The 15153-nt window shown below is 41.4% G+C and overlaps 1 protein-coding gene across 1 annotated transcript in view; it reads left to right on the top strand.

The window, feature by feature from the left end:
• PDIA5 (protein disulfide isomerase family A member 5) overlaps positions 1-15153 on the top strand; it is a 289623-nt gene that overhangs the window by 165475 nt on the left and 108995 nt on the right. Inside the window, exon 11 of the mRNA XM_030209219.1 lies at positions 11385-11521. Coding sequence (XP_030065079.1) covers positions 11385-11521 — 137 coding nt within the window. The remainder of the gene's footprint in view (positions 1-11384; positions 11522-15153) is intronic.

Here is a 15153-nt window from a genome sequence, read left to right as displayed (position 1 = left end):
TCACACCATAGATATAGATCCTCAGGTTAGGAGAGATCATGAGCTCCATGTGCTGTTCCTAACCCCCACAGGAAGTTGCATGGGTGTGACCTCTCTAGGCAATTCACATCAGAGGTCACAGAGTAATCACAGAGAGAAAAAAAACATTGCTGACAGACAATGCATGTAAAACACAATACATTATTCCAACAAACCCCTTCTCATGCATAACTGTCATGCAATTATTAATTCATACAAAGTCCAAGCTTTATTCGCAGATTCTCAAAACGTTCTCTGGGTAACGGTTTGGTCATGATGTCAGCTGTCATCTCACTGGTGTGACAATAGTCTAGACTGATGACCCCTTCTTTCGCCAGCTCTCGCACGTTGTGATATTTCGTTGCGATGTGCTTGGTGCGTGACTGAACCTTGTCATTCTGTGACAGTCTGATGCAGCTCTGATTATCTTCCATTATCTGGATTGGTCTCTGTTCATCTATTCCAAAATCCAGCAAAAGTTTTTCAATCCACATCAGTTCTCTGCATGCTTCTGATACAGCCACATATTCAGCTTCTGTAGAAGACAGACTCACAATACTTTGTTTATGACTGGCCCAAGAAATTTGTACATTTCCATACATAAACACATATCCACTTGTGGATTTATAATCAGAATGATCCCCTGCCCAATCTGAATCACAGTAACATATTAGTTTTGGATTACTATTGGCTGAAATCTTTAATTTACAATCAATGGTACCTTTTAAATACCTTACCATCCTTTTAACTGCAGTCCAATCTGATTTGGTAGGTGAGCTGACCCTTCTGCTCAAAATTCCTACTGCATTTGCTATATCAGCCCTGTGTGTGGTAGTCAGATATAAAAGCTTACCTATGGCTGATCTATATTGGATGTTATCTGGTAAAGGTTCTCTTACTGTTTCATCCTTCAGAAAATCAGTGATCATGGGAGTGCTTACAACTTGGGCATCTTGCATACCTAAACTTTCAATAAGCTCATTTATTTTCTGCTTCTGGCTTAGAAGATAAGAACCATCATTTTGTTTCTCAATTTCTATACCAAGATAGTATGACACATTACCAAGTTCTTTTATCTCAACATTCAGGTTTAAATATTTTACAATGTCCTTGTACTCTTGCTCACTTTCGCTTGCAATGAGCAGATCATCAACAAAAGCTAAAATGTATGCATATTGTCCATTTCTGCACCTAGTGTACAAGCATTTATCTGCTTCACCTTGCTTAAATCCTAAATTTGTCAATATTTCATGCAATTTGTCATTCCAACATTTTGCACTTTGCTTTAATCCATAAAGACCTTTGTTTAATTTACACACTAGCTGTCTTTGTTTTGTATTTATGAAACCTGTTGGCTGTTCCATGTACAAGTCTTCAGTTATATCTCCATGAAGAAATGCTGTTTTCACATCAATGTGGTTGACTTGCATGCCTTTTGAGACTGCAATGCTCAGAAGTGTTCTAATTGTCGTGTGTTTCACTACAGGTGCAAACACTTCATCAAAATCTTCTCCATATTTTTGAAGATATCCCTTTGCGACTAATCTGGCTTTATACCTTTCCACTTTTCCTTGTGCATTCCTTTTTAACTTGAATACCCATTTGCATCCTATAGCTTTCTTGCCAGGAGGTAATTTTGTAAGAATCCAAGTATTATTTTTATGCAATGCATCAATTTCTTCTTGTGCAGCTTTACGCCATTCAGCAGCTTCTTCTGCTGGCATTTTCTCAATCTCATCCCATGTTAAGGGCTCTTGAGCTTCTGCTGACTTTGTTAGGTAAGACAGTCTTGGGGGTGGAACACCTTTGTTTTCCCTGGATGAGCGTCTGACAACAGGTTGGTCTGACCTTTCCGCATCCTCTAAATCTGAGAGTCCTTCTCCAATTGATTCCCCTTCTCCAACTGTACTGTCTCCTGCAATGATCCTTTCTGTGTCTGCTTCCTCTGCCTGTTCCTTGTTAGATACAGATGAGTTGCTTTCAGACATTTGCCTAGGTATGGCATTTATATACACTGGCATGTCTATTATGGTTCTAGTTTCATATTCTGGATGATAAGGCTCATCTGGGATAATCCAGCCTTTATCAACCCTTTTGTTTTCATCAAAATATGTAACATGTCTTATGCCAACAATGCCAGTTTTCAGATTCAAAATTCTATATCCTTTGTGTCCTGGAGCATAGCCAACTAAAATGCCCCTTTCTGTTGTGGAATCCAGCTTATGCCTTCTTTGCTTTGGTACATGAGCATATGCTGTACTTCCAAATGTTCTTGTGTGACAGGTTTGGCTTCCTACCATGCCATGTCTCATGTGGTGTGCGCTCAGCGCCTTTAGTTGGCATTCTGTTTTGTAGGTACACTGCTGTGAGAATGGCTTCCCCCCATAGTCTTTTAGGGAGATTGCTATCTGACAGCATACATCTGGTCATTTCCACAAGTGACCTAAATTTTCTCTCTGCAACAGAATTTTGCTCTGGTGTATAAGCTACTGTTGTGATATGCTGAATGCCTTCTTGTTCTAGAAATGTGCGCATGCTTTGTGAAGTGAACTCACCACCATTGTCGGTCTGAAGAACCTTTGGTTTTCTTTCAAATTTATTGCTCACCATGGCTACGTATTTCTTCAGCATGTCTGTGACTTGACTTTTTTCTTTCAGCAAATAGGCCACACAATATCTAGAGAAATCATCCAAGAATATTAGCACAAATCTGTTATTTCCCAATGATGGGATATTAAACGGTCCACATAAGTCACTGTGTATTAAGTCCAGTACTTTATTATTCCTATTTCCTGTGTATGCAGGAAATGAGGGTCTCACACCTTTTTGAGTAACAGTCTATGCATTTCTCCATTTTACCAGTATCTGCACTTATTTGAATGCCTGTGGCTAGTTGCCCACTGTGAAGATCCTGGATCACCTTAAAATCACGATGTCCCAGGCGGCGGTGCCAGATTTCCAGACTACATTTACCATCATTCTTCCTTACTTGCGCCAGATGTGAGGCTTCACCTGAAATGCTCAGTTTATAAACATCATTATGCATAAAAGCTTCAGCATACACTTCATCATTTTTAGAGATTGTGCACTTATTGTTTTCAAAATGAATCGCAAATCCCTTCTTATCTAATGTAGATACACTAAGCATATTGCAAACTGCTTGGGGAATATACAAGACATCACTTACAGGAATTTCTTTAACTTCATTAGACACTTTGCATTTTAAGAATCCAATGCCTTTTGCTTGGATCTGAGTAGTCCCTGCGTTTGCAGTATGAAGAATACCTTCTTCTGGACTCATTTCCTGAAAGAAATCCTTACAATTGGTTAAATGGCATGTGCTCCCCGAATCCAAAATCCAAGTACTTTCATTTGAATTATTATTATCCATCATAGTCAAAGATTTTTCTACCATTAGAAAGCTCTTATGTTTATCATTGTCTTTCATACATTTCTTGCTTGGAAAATTCTTTTGTTCCATTGGCTTAGGTGAGCTAGAGGGGGTGTTTTGTGTTTCCTTACACCATTTAGATACATGTCCCTCCTTTCCACATGAATAGCAAATCAGCTTGCCCTTAGGTGGAGTTTTCCCATAGCTCCGCCTTCCTCTGTTCTTTGCCAAGAAATTTGTTTCATTTCTCTCTGACTGTCTTTGAGAACACATCTCCTCAGAATCATTAATTATGCATTCCTGCCTCAGTTTTGATGCTGCCTGTTCAAAAGATTGCCCTTCAATGGCTTCATTTACAGACCTAAAAACATCAAACTTCTTTGATAGTGAGGTAAAAAGAAATGCTCTTTTCAATGCATCACACATGGGAATTCCAGAAAGTTCTAGCTTTTGAAATGAAGACATAAGATGCATAATGTGATCATTACACTTACTTTTATCCCTTAATTTGGTCTCATTCAACTCTGCCAACCAAATTGGTTGCTGTTTTGCATATGTAGTTGCATACATAGTTCTCAGTTTATATAAAATTTCGTTTGCTGTATCTTTTGCCTCCACTAATATGGCTTTTTCTCTGAGAGAGCTTCCAAAAACATGCACTTCACATAATAGTTTGCATTGTCCCATTCAGCCATATTTTCAGCTGTTCTGTTTTGGTCTAAACATATACTTAATTTCTTTGCTTGAAGGAGACATCTGAATCTTAGCTCCCATTGCTGATAATTAAATTCAGTTAATTTAGGCACCTTGAGATAGTAGAAAAATGGTGAATTTCCTCCCTCAGCCATTTCTTAGCCTTGCCTTCTGTTTGGTGTGTGGGGGGAGAGAGAGACAGACTGAATCTTTCTTTTAAAACTTAAAGAGAAAAATTTGGCTTTTTCACTGCCTGGTAATATTTCTCCCTTTTCAATTCCTGGGCTGGGCCCATAACCCTTTTGTTGGATTATTTGTAGTAAATAATTAGCAGATTTTATACACACAGCTTCAGCTTTAGAAATGTTAATTTCTTTTCTTCATCTCTCTCACATACACCCCAGAATAATTCACTGCTGAGTCACTTTAAAAGTTGAAGTAACAAAACATCTGTTTACTCACAGTTTTAGTCAGATTTATATTCAGACAGGCTTATATAAACATAATACTATACATTTGGATTATCAGCTCTTTCCATGTGCTTAGATGGTAATGGATGCTCACACCATAGATATAGATCCTCAGGTTAGGAGAGATCATGAGCTCCATGTGCTGTTCCTAATCCCCACAGGAAGTTGCATGGGTGTGACCTCTCTAGGCAATTCACATCAGAGGTCACAGAGTAATCACAGAGAAAGAAAAAAAACATTGCTGACAGACAATGCATGTAAAACACAATACATTATTCCAACAGATTGTATTTACCACATGTCAAATGCTAGCTGGCTGCAACTTGTATTGTGTGTTGATTTAATCATCTCGCCACATGATACATTTGCTAATCTCTTGGAAGGGATTGTGGTTTTGACATCAAAGGCCAAAAATAAAAGTCCCCTGGTAAGTGCTTATGATGATCTCTGCTAGAGCCGCTGCTGTCTCCGGCTGATTTTTGCACAGTGAAAACATTTTTCTTCCGGAATAGGGGAAAAGGGTAAGGTTGCCTACTTTTTCCCAAATTTGTAAAACGCCTCATTAACGCTTCACCTGAGAGAGTAATCCATACTCAGTCCTAAACTGGCCAAATCCTTCACATCTCCCTCACCGGTAGTTGCTCGTTACTGTGGCTCCCAGTTAAACTTCACAAACAGGGAAACAAACTCCTACATAAAAATGATGTTCAGAAAAAAGAGTGAGGGGGTAGGCCAACAGACTCCAGCAGGCAAGTGTAAATCAAAAGCAGTTTAAGTACCTCACATGAAAGACTCAACACCGCACCGTGTTTCAGCAATGAAACACCTGCCTTGGGTCGTGTACACTGTCATCTACGATTTCTGAAAGAATCTTTCACTGCGGTGCTTAGCCAACAGTGAACACCTTTTCTGAAGCGCAAATGACGTCGCCTAATTTTTCAGTGCAGACGGTCTATGTGACCCTTGAGGCAAGCGATTCATTTCTAAAATACAGCACTGATGGGCCTTTTTTTTTTTTTTTTTTTCATGAGGTGCTTCAAAACTAAACTGCTTTTGACTTACACTTGCCTGTTGGAGTCTGTCGGCTCACCACTACTCCTTTCTTTTTGAACATTGTTTTTATGTAGGGGTTTCTTCTTTGTGTAAAGATACATTAATTTTTGTAAATTATGGGGCCCTTTTACTAAACTTTGGTAATAGGAGGGCCTATGCTAGCATCAGCGCATGTTTTTGAGACTCTCGCTCAGGCCCCTTTTTACCGCAGTGGGTAAAACTGTCTTTTCGCCTAAAAAAGAGAAAAGGCCGTGAGGTAGGGGAATTACTGTGTGGTCAGTTGGGGTGGGGGGATCCCTTACCACCACCACCTGTTGAGATGGCAGTAAGGGCTCCCATGCTAACCCGGCAGTAACCGGGCAGCATGCGTCACTGCCTGATTACCACCGGTTAAGCTCTGGTGCTACAAAAACAGATCGTACTCCTGGATTGGCACGAGGTAAGCCTGTAGTAAAAGGGTCCTTATATGTGCTATAACAAGAAGCCAGTGTTTTACTAAAAGGAGAGCAGCGATATAATTTTCACATCTGAAAATCAGTCTTGCAGCTGTATTTTGTAATAGTTGAAGCTTGTTTTGTAGTTTACCAGAACCCAACATAGTAATATGAGAGATGGTATTAATAATTGAACCATCAAGGCAAGGTGATCGTCATAAAAGTATGACCAAACCAATCTCTATTGTTTAAGTTAAAACCTTCCTCATTTAAGTTGTTGATCTGAGGTTCGCGTGAGAGTGTGGAATATAATAATCCCAGGACACAAGAACTTTTTTTTTTCTACTGGTAGAGAGAGTGTAGGTGTGTGAAAGAATTTTAGAAGATCCTGCTATCCTAGATCTGTGAAGGTGCTGCTCCACTGATAAAATCTCTGGCAGCACATGACTGCATACAGAGTATAAATAACTTTAGTGAGGACTTGGGAAGAAGGCTTTTGGGAACATGGACATGCAATCATAAAGAGGTTCTGTCCTAAAATGAGTGGAAATGGGTTGATAGTTTTCAGTGTTTCACTTGCGTTATTCTCCTGTTTAGTTTTTTTTTTTTTTTTTTTTTTAATTACTCACCCTCAATGTATTTAAAAGTGCATACTCCAGGAAGTATTCTCAGGCGTGTTAAGATGGGGAGAAGGAAATCATGTAGATTGATTTTTCACCCCTAGGTGCTTTGTTTTCCATGAAAAACATACACACCTAGAAGCTGGTACAAATCAAAAAGAGCACAAGCACATTTGCTTTCAAAATTAGTGTAGGTTCTGTAAAGGTAGTTGCAGTCTTCACCCAGTACAGAGAATTTGGAAGTTTCCCCCTACAAACATTGACTAAAATGGGATAACCTCAAACTGTGAGCAAAAGAGCTGCAGAGCCAGGGAGCGAATGTTTTGAAGAGCTCAGCTGGTACTTTGATGCTTCAGTGATGCACTGTAACTTTGAAGACCAATATAAAATTCAAATCAGTTGTCTTGCTCTTATAGATATTGTTTTTCTTGGGGAGGGCTTGACTTTATCTTCCATTGTACGGTGTCACTTTGTTTTGGTACCCTCTCGGATCCATTATATATAAATTCCCATATTTTGCAAGCTTTCTTCAACTTCTCTGCATCCTAATGCTCAGCTATTAAACACGGTTATAGTTTATTTTCTTAATTTTGGGGCTGTGTGGACCACTGTTACGACTATTAAAACAGCATTGCAACGAACAATAAACAAAACACTAGAACTGTGAAATGACTTGTACCTCACATGTTCCACATAAGGAAACTGCGGTAAGCAACAGTCCCCCGATCTAAGAACACACTGTTGTTCCTACAGTGAATAACACCACTTAATAATCTGGAAGAAAACCATTAAATTTGTGGATATAAATTTATATCGTGCTTCAATAGGAAGCCAATGAAGAGATCTTAATAAAGGAGTGGCATGATTGAAATATATCTTCCACAAATCAGTTTTGAAGCATTGTTCTGAAAAATTTGCAAACATCTCAGAGATGACCGAGAACATCCACTATAAAGTGCATTGTAGTCATCAAGCTGAGACATCACCCGTGCCTGAACCACCACCTGAAAATAGGTTTTACTCATCAAACATTTAGGGGCCCTTTTACGAAGGCACGTAAGGGCCTAAACGCATCCAGCATACACCAAATCGGCATTACTGCCTGGCTACTGCGTGCCTTGGGTGGTAATTCTGAATTTGGCATGTGCCGAAAACACGCAGTAGAAAATATTTTCTACCGCATGGCACTTACCCGGTGCTAAACGGGAGTGGACGCGTGCTGCAAGCCTACTGTGAGACCTTACCGCTAAGTCAGTGGATGGCTGTAAGGTCTCAGGCTGAAAACAGATGCACACTGGTTTTTATTTTGCCGCACGCACATTTTCCAGCCCCTTTTTAAAAAAGTTCCTTTTTCCAGGACGTGGTAAAAACTGGCCAGGCACGCGCCCAAAAGATGCACTCGCACTGTCTCACTTTATGCCACGGTTTAGTAAAAGGGCCCCTTTAATATGCTGGCGCTCTCCTAACCTGTAAAACACCTTCCTGGTTAGCTGCGAAATTTGAGTCTGCGTAGCAGGGGCGTAGCCAGCCTTCCGTGGAGGAGGGGTCCAGAGCCCGGGGGAGGGGGCACATTTTAGCCCTCCCCTGGCGCCGCCCCCCCACTGCCGACATTGCCGCCCCCCCCCCCCCCTCCCGCCGCGAACCCACCGCCGCTGCAGCCTACCTTTACTTTTGCTGGCGGGGGATCCCACTCCCCGCCAGCCGACGTCTTCTTCTCAGTCGCTTCCTGCTCTTCAATTTGTTTGCTGACGTCCTGCACGTTGTACATGCAGGATGTCAGACTCAGAACAGAACTGTACAATTACGTGCAGGACGTCAGCAAACAAATTGAAGAGCAGGAAGGACTGAGAAGACGTCGGCTGGCGGGGAGTGGGATCCCCCGCCAACAAAAGTAAAGGTGGGCGGGGGCGGGTTCACCGGGAGGGGGGTCCTGGGGTGAATCTGCGGGGGCTCAGGCCCCACGTAGCTACGCCACTGCTTCGTAGTTTAAATGAGGGTCCAACAGAATCCCCAATACCTTTAGTGAAGGTTCCAAAGAAAAACTGAACCCTGAATTTTCAAAATTGAACTAGAGGGAATCCTAGTTGAGGGTGATAAACATAGAATCTTAGCTTTCTCATTTGTTTAGTTTAAGCTTAATGCAAAGCCCACTGTTCCCTAATCTCAAAATAAGTAGCTATTTCACTAATACTATCTTCAACTGTTTTTGCTAATGTAACATAGTAACATAGTAGATGACGGCAGAAAAAGACCTGCACAGTCCATCCAGTCTGCCCACCAAGATAACTCATATGTGCTAATTTTGTGTATACCCTACTTTGATTTGTACCTGTGTTCTTCAGGGCACAGACTGTATAAGTCTGCCCCGCCTCCCACCACCGGCTCTGGCACAGACCGTATAAGTCTGCCCAGCACTATCCCTGCCTCCCGATCTTGACTAAGCTCCTGAGGATCCATTCCTTCTGCACAGGATTCCTTTATGCTTATCCCATGTTTGAATTCCGTTACCGTTTTCATTTCCACCACCTCCCGCGGGAGAGCATTCCAAGCATCCACTACTCTCTCCGTGAAAAAATACTTCCTAACATTTTTCTTGAGTCTGCCCCCCTTCAATCTCATTTCATGTCCTCTCATTCTACCACCTTCCCATCTCCGGAAAAGGTTCGTTTGCGGATTAATACCTTTCAAATATTTGAACGTCTGTATCATATCACCCCTGCTTCTCCTTTCCTCCAGAGTATACATGTTTAGTTCAGAAAGTCTCTCCTCGTACATCTTGTAACGCAAATGGAAATAGAATCGTTTTATATCATCTGCATACAGATAAGTACAATTTTTTGAAAGTCAAAAAATTTTCCTAATGTTATCAAAACATTAAACAAGATAGGGGACAAGAGAAAACCCCGCAGTACCCCTACTGTAGGAGTCCACAGCTGAGATTTTATCTGCTCTTTAAAGTCCCTATAAACACTGTTTTCTAAAAAAAAAAAAAACCTTGAACTCCTACAATACTTAAATTTCCAAAAATATCCAATGAAATATGGTCCACCAGGTCAAAAGCAGATGACAAATCAAACTGTAATAAAATGACTTGGTAGCCTTAAGATTTAAAAACAAACCAAAAAAAACCCTGGCTTAAGCTAACATTGAGTTCAACAATGTTTCAGTGCTAAAAACCCTGTCTAAAGCCAGGTTGTGTTTTCAAAAGCATATTATGTCAATTTAATTAATCTTCCATGATCTTAGTGTAACCAAGGGGTTAAAGGAAAGAGAAGGGGAAGGGAAAAGAGGGAAACAAAAAAATACTTTATAGTCTATGGGAAAATCAAAAGTAAAATGGGGTTGTACTTGTGCTGGCGAACATTCCGCCGGTCAGCAAGGTAACTTGGAATGGGAAGCTAAGGAGGGGTTGCCTAGGAAACGGGAGCTTGTGACAGTTGAGTGGTGCTTATGGCTTTGAAGAAGAAGGTGTGTTGTGAGTGAGCTCTGAGAGAGAGTTGAGGATTTGAAGGCATTTGTAAGGGGAAAGTAGTATGGCTAAGGTAAAAGTGTGGGAATGAGAAAAAAGAAAGGAGGGTAATAGGGAAAGTGTGTACAGAAAGTCTGCCTGGTGTAAAGTGGCTGTTGGATGATTGGTGAAGGGTAAAAGGAAAGGGATTCTTAATGAAAAGGGGAGGGCTACAGATAAAGGGTGAATGGAAGAAAAAAACCCAGTCTTAGGTGCAAAGGAGGCTGTGGGGGTTTTCTCCATATTAAATATTAAGGGAGAGGTGAAAAGAATGTTCACTGATTGAAGAGAGAGAGAGAGAGAGAATCTTGAGCAGAGTGAGTGACAGCTAAGCACCGCAGCCAGAATAGGGAATTGCAGTACAGCTTAGGTGTTAGAAGGGAATATCTACTTAATTTTATTTGGATTAGAGAAGTTGGCCACAGTCTTGCAACATTGTTTAATATCCCTTGAAGGTTGCTGGCAATTTTCAGGGAGAGAGGGTCTTGCTTCCAGTTATTTTAGTTTTAAGGGAGAGGTGTAGGGAGAAGAACGGAAGAAGAAGAGAAAATACCTCGATGATCCGGGCCCCAACGAAAAAAAGTGTTGCAACTTTCAACATCAAACCAACAGCTAAGTGACAGAAATCCCTAAAGGAGAAAAGAGACAGAGAAAGAAAAAAATCTTACCTGAAAGTTGGTCTGAGTATTGGTGGCTCCTGGAAAGATGTAACCTGTAATGTTTACTAAGTTATATTGTGAAGTGTGGTGTTCTGTGTAGAAACATGAATGTTTAGTTATTGATACAGTTTAGAAACACAAAAGGGGGAAAACCCTATTATTACTTGTTGCATGCAACTAAATTATTTACAATTAAATGTTTTTTATTTAACTGGAAAGGAGTCTATTGTGTTTCTGCCCAAAATCAGGGGAAATCCCTACAAATAGATTATTTTTCCTCTCGTGTCCTTTGAGGGCACGAGACGTGGTTAGTATATTTGTTCTCCTTCCACTTCTGGGAGCTGGGTTCAGAGCCACGACTACATAGAAAGGCAAACAGAACCCAGCGTTTACCACACATTTCAATCAGAAGTGAGGGGGTGATACATTAGTAAACATTGGGATGTTGGGCAGTAGGTCTATAATTACCTGTTAACCATGAAATCTAAGGAAAGTTTTGGTACAAGAGACTTCTTTCTGAACTTCCTATCTTGATTAGTCCTCAGCCCCATCAGCCGGAAGCCCCAGAAGTTCCCTGGGCAGAACAGGACAGTTCAGTTCACCACCTGACTGATGAAGATTTCGACCAGTTTGTGAAAGAGCACCGGTCTGTGCTGGTCATGTTTCATGCCCCATGTAAGTGTTGCTCTATACTATTAAAGCCTAACATATGTACAGTAAGGTATGAGGATTTCCAAATATTTCAAAGCAGACGTACAAATCCATATCAAAAGGTGCAGATTATTGCATATATATATATATATATGTATGTATATATATGTATATAGTCATATGTGCAATTTTACAAAAACCAGAACTGTAGGACAAGTCTAATACAATTCAAACAAATATGATGAAGGAATATGACAGTATGAATTTTGCAATAAGCACCTTAAGTTCAACACTTTAATATAAAAGGTTGCTGAATACCACTTCAGCAGCTTAGTCACAATTATTGTGATACTGCTTGCATGGTAGGTTTAATGTGAGTCATAAAACATATTCTAAGGCTCCCTTCTATTTCATAAATATATTATTTTTAATGCATTCCTTCAATATATTTTGGTGCATTTTGGGAACATATTTTAATGTTCAATTGTTGTAGGAATTCAGATGGTCATAGATCTATCAGTGTACTGGAATATTTTTTACAGCGCCAAACTGTTTTAACTTCTGAAGCCTTAAAGTTTTATATCTTTATTTAAAGATATAAAGCTTTAGATATAAGTACATAAGTAGTGCCATACTGGGAAAGACCAAAGGTCCATCTAGCCCAGCATCCTGTCACCGACAGTGGCCAATCCAGGTCAAGGGCACCTGGCACGCTCCCCAAACGTAAAAACATTCCAGACAAGTTATAACTAAAAATGCGGAATTTTTCCAAGTCCATTTAATAGCGGTCTATGGACTTGTCCTTTAGGAATCTATCTAACCCCTTTTTAAACTCCGTCAAGCTAACCGCCCGTACCACGTTCTCCGGCAACGAATTCCAGAGTCTAATTACATGTTGGGTGAAGAAAAATTTTCTCCGATTCGTTTTAGATATATCTACATCTGCATGCTATTATGGAATACATTACCAAGAGCCATAAAAACAACGCATGACTTGGCAGCCTTCCGGAAAGTTCTAAAAACTAACTTGTTTAAGGATACCTATCATAAGGACCCTTCTCAAACGAACTGACATCAAAACTTTTACTAGAACAAGTTAACATTGAACTTTTTTTTTTTTTTTTTTTTTTTTTTTTAAATATTGGTTTCTTTATCATACTGTCATTATGGGACGTTATATACTGCCCTCATTCTTAAATTGAAATTAATTGTATATCTAATTTCTTCTAAATGTATATTTTCTGTTCCTGAAATTTTTACAACATTCTGTAATTCTCAGTCTGGAAATAGTGATCACCATTACGGCCTATTGTAAGCCACATTGAGCCTGCAAAAAAGGTGGGAAAATGTGGGATACAAATGTAGCTAATCCTATATAATAAAACTCACCCTCAGCGTTCTGAGGACACTGACGTCACTGTCAGGTCCTCCGGGCACTTCCTTCCGGTTCGAAGTCTTCGTGGTGGTGAAGCCACCGAAAACAGTGTTGGGGCCCCGCCCTCGCGTCAAACGTGATGACGTCAAGGGCGGAGCAATGGCGTCACTGGCTTCACAACCAACGACTCAGCAGATTGAAGGTGGCATGCCGAGGTCCGCAACAATGGCGGTCAGTGCCTTCAGAACGCCGAAGGGGTGAGTACGGAGGGGGGAGGTTCAGAAGGAAACCGTGCTAGCGCCCGTTTCATTTGCGCAAGAAACGGGCATGTTTTACTAGTAATATATTATTGGTGGTTTCCAATAAGCACACTAAACTTTATCATTTTCTTAGTTTTGCGTCAAGTGCTCATACAACACGTTTTTCCTTCAGGCAGCAAATATAGGTGACCTGCTGAGCAAAAGGGTACCAAAACGGGTTGCAAATGTAACCTCGGGTCTGACCCAGACTAGCTCAGCTCTACTGGGTCCAGACAACTTCTCCAACCCTCACAATCACATGACCCGGGGCACAGTGACAACTGTTAGCTTGCTCGCTGTCCGAACATAGTTTCTCCACTCAGCTCTCCCTCCACACGCACAGTCCTTTCTTTCACCAGTTGAGCTTAGGTCAGTGGTCCAGAATAGAGATCCGGTGCTTTGGGAAGACACATGGGGCTTCTTTGTAAGGTCTCACCAGTCCCGGGGAACAAGCGTCCACACTCCCACTTCAAAGAATCACACAGCACTCCAAGGCATTTTCTTAGATGATACAAACTCAACTTTACTGAACTTTCTGCAACCTGCAGGCAATTCAAATGTGTAACTCCTGTGCAGTAGAACTCATCCTGTCCATTCAATATTGTGTATTTGTCACGATTGTGACTATATTCCCTGTCGGACTTGCTTTGGGATTCCTCCAGCCAATCCAAGTCTGTGAAAATCCTGAAATTCGGTCCAGTACATTCCGGTATCCTGTTCCAGCCAAGCTGTGCTCTGCTGTTGTGCTGCTAAGCCCCACCCTGCTGGTGACCTCACCTGTAGTGCCTTTATTACAACCTGGGAACTTCCTAAGTTTGTCTTTGCATCACTATAGGTCAGTCGGTGGGCATTTCTGCCTTCTATTTCAGTGTCTGTTTGGTCAGTGGTGTTTACTTGTAGTTCTTGCTCTGTCTCCTTGTGCTGGCTGCTGCCAGTAGGTGTGTAATTAGCCCTCACCATACTACACCTGGGATTGTTCTCTCCGGTTGCAGTACTCTGTGGTGAGTCTGTTTCTCTCCAGTGTTTCTCTGTGTGTTTTTTGTGGCTGCCTTGTGTTCAGCCTTCTGTTAATGCTCTGGTATTAGTTTATAGTTGTAGCCTAGCTTTGTGTTCTGCCTTGTCTTGTCTTATTTTGTGTCTCTAGTTCCCCTCTGCCTTTTTCCCTTGGTCCCTGTTAGTCAAGCTTGTTTTGGAGTCCTATTCCCTGTGTGAGTTCCTGTATCCTGTAAGTCCTGCCGGCTGCCCGCACCTAGGGGCTCAACCCCTAGGGGACGGTGGCCAAGTGCAGGTGAAGTCTTGTTCCAGTCCGAGTGTTCTAGTCCAGTGTGTTCCTGCTTTGCTTATCTACATCTGCAGCCCCTGTCTTGTTGGGGTTTTTTTTCCTGCCACTGCTGCTCTACGGCAGTGGTCCAAGGGCTCATGAATCCAGGTTTCCCTTGAGAGGCCTGACAGTATTACAACCTCAACCCTTTTTTTCAAACGAACGCCTTGCAATTTTCAGTATTTATACATTTATAAACACTGCCTGTCTCTTACCCATCCCAAAGGCTGTTAATAATAAGCTGAGACTGCTCCTGAATTTCCCCAATCCCAATCCATTTTCCTCGGGCACAGACCCTTTAGACTGTCCTTCTTCCAGCGATGCACTTCTGGAGCTGCATCCTGGTGTTGAACAGGCTTCCCCTGTCCTGGTTCCTGCTTTTGGGTTGGGCTTCCCTTACCTACCTAAGCTCTCACACATTGACAGTTGCCACAGTTAGGGGCAGCAACTACTCGATTCAGCCTGAGTTTATTTAGCGACATTGGGATCCCCCCTCTTATACAAGGCTCCCCTTGGGGGTACAGGCAACCAAAGACCCCGTGTCACCCCCAACTCCAGCATTTCTTACCTTTTTTACTACTCTCCCTCTGTCACTTAAATACATAGAAATATTTCTCCCTACATCTTATTCCACAAACCCATCCCTTTTGGGCAGGATCCT

Source organism: Microcaecilia unicolor, chromosome 7 (genome assembly GCF_901765095.1).
Source record: "Microcaecilia unicolor chromosome 7, aMicUni1.1, whole genome shotgun sequence".
Lineage (NCBI taxonomy): Eukaryota > Metazoa > Chordata > Amphibia > Gymnophiona > Siphonopidae > Microcaecilia > Microcaecilia unicolor.
The sequence above is the reverse complement of the archived record's forward strand: the minus strand, read 5'-3'. Positions and strand labels throughout refer to the sequence as shown.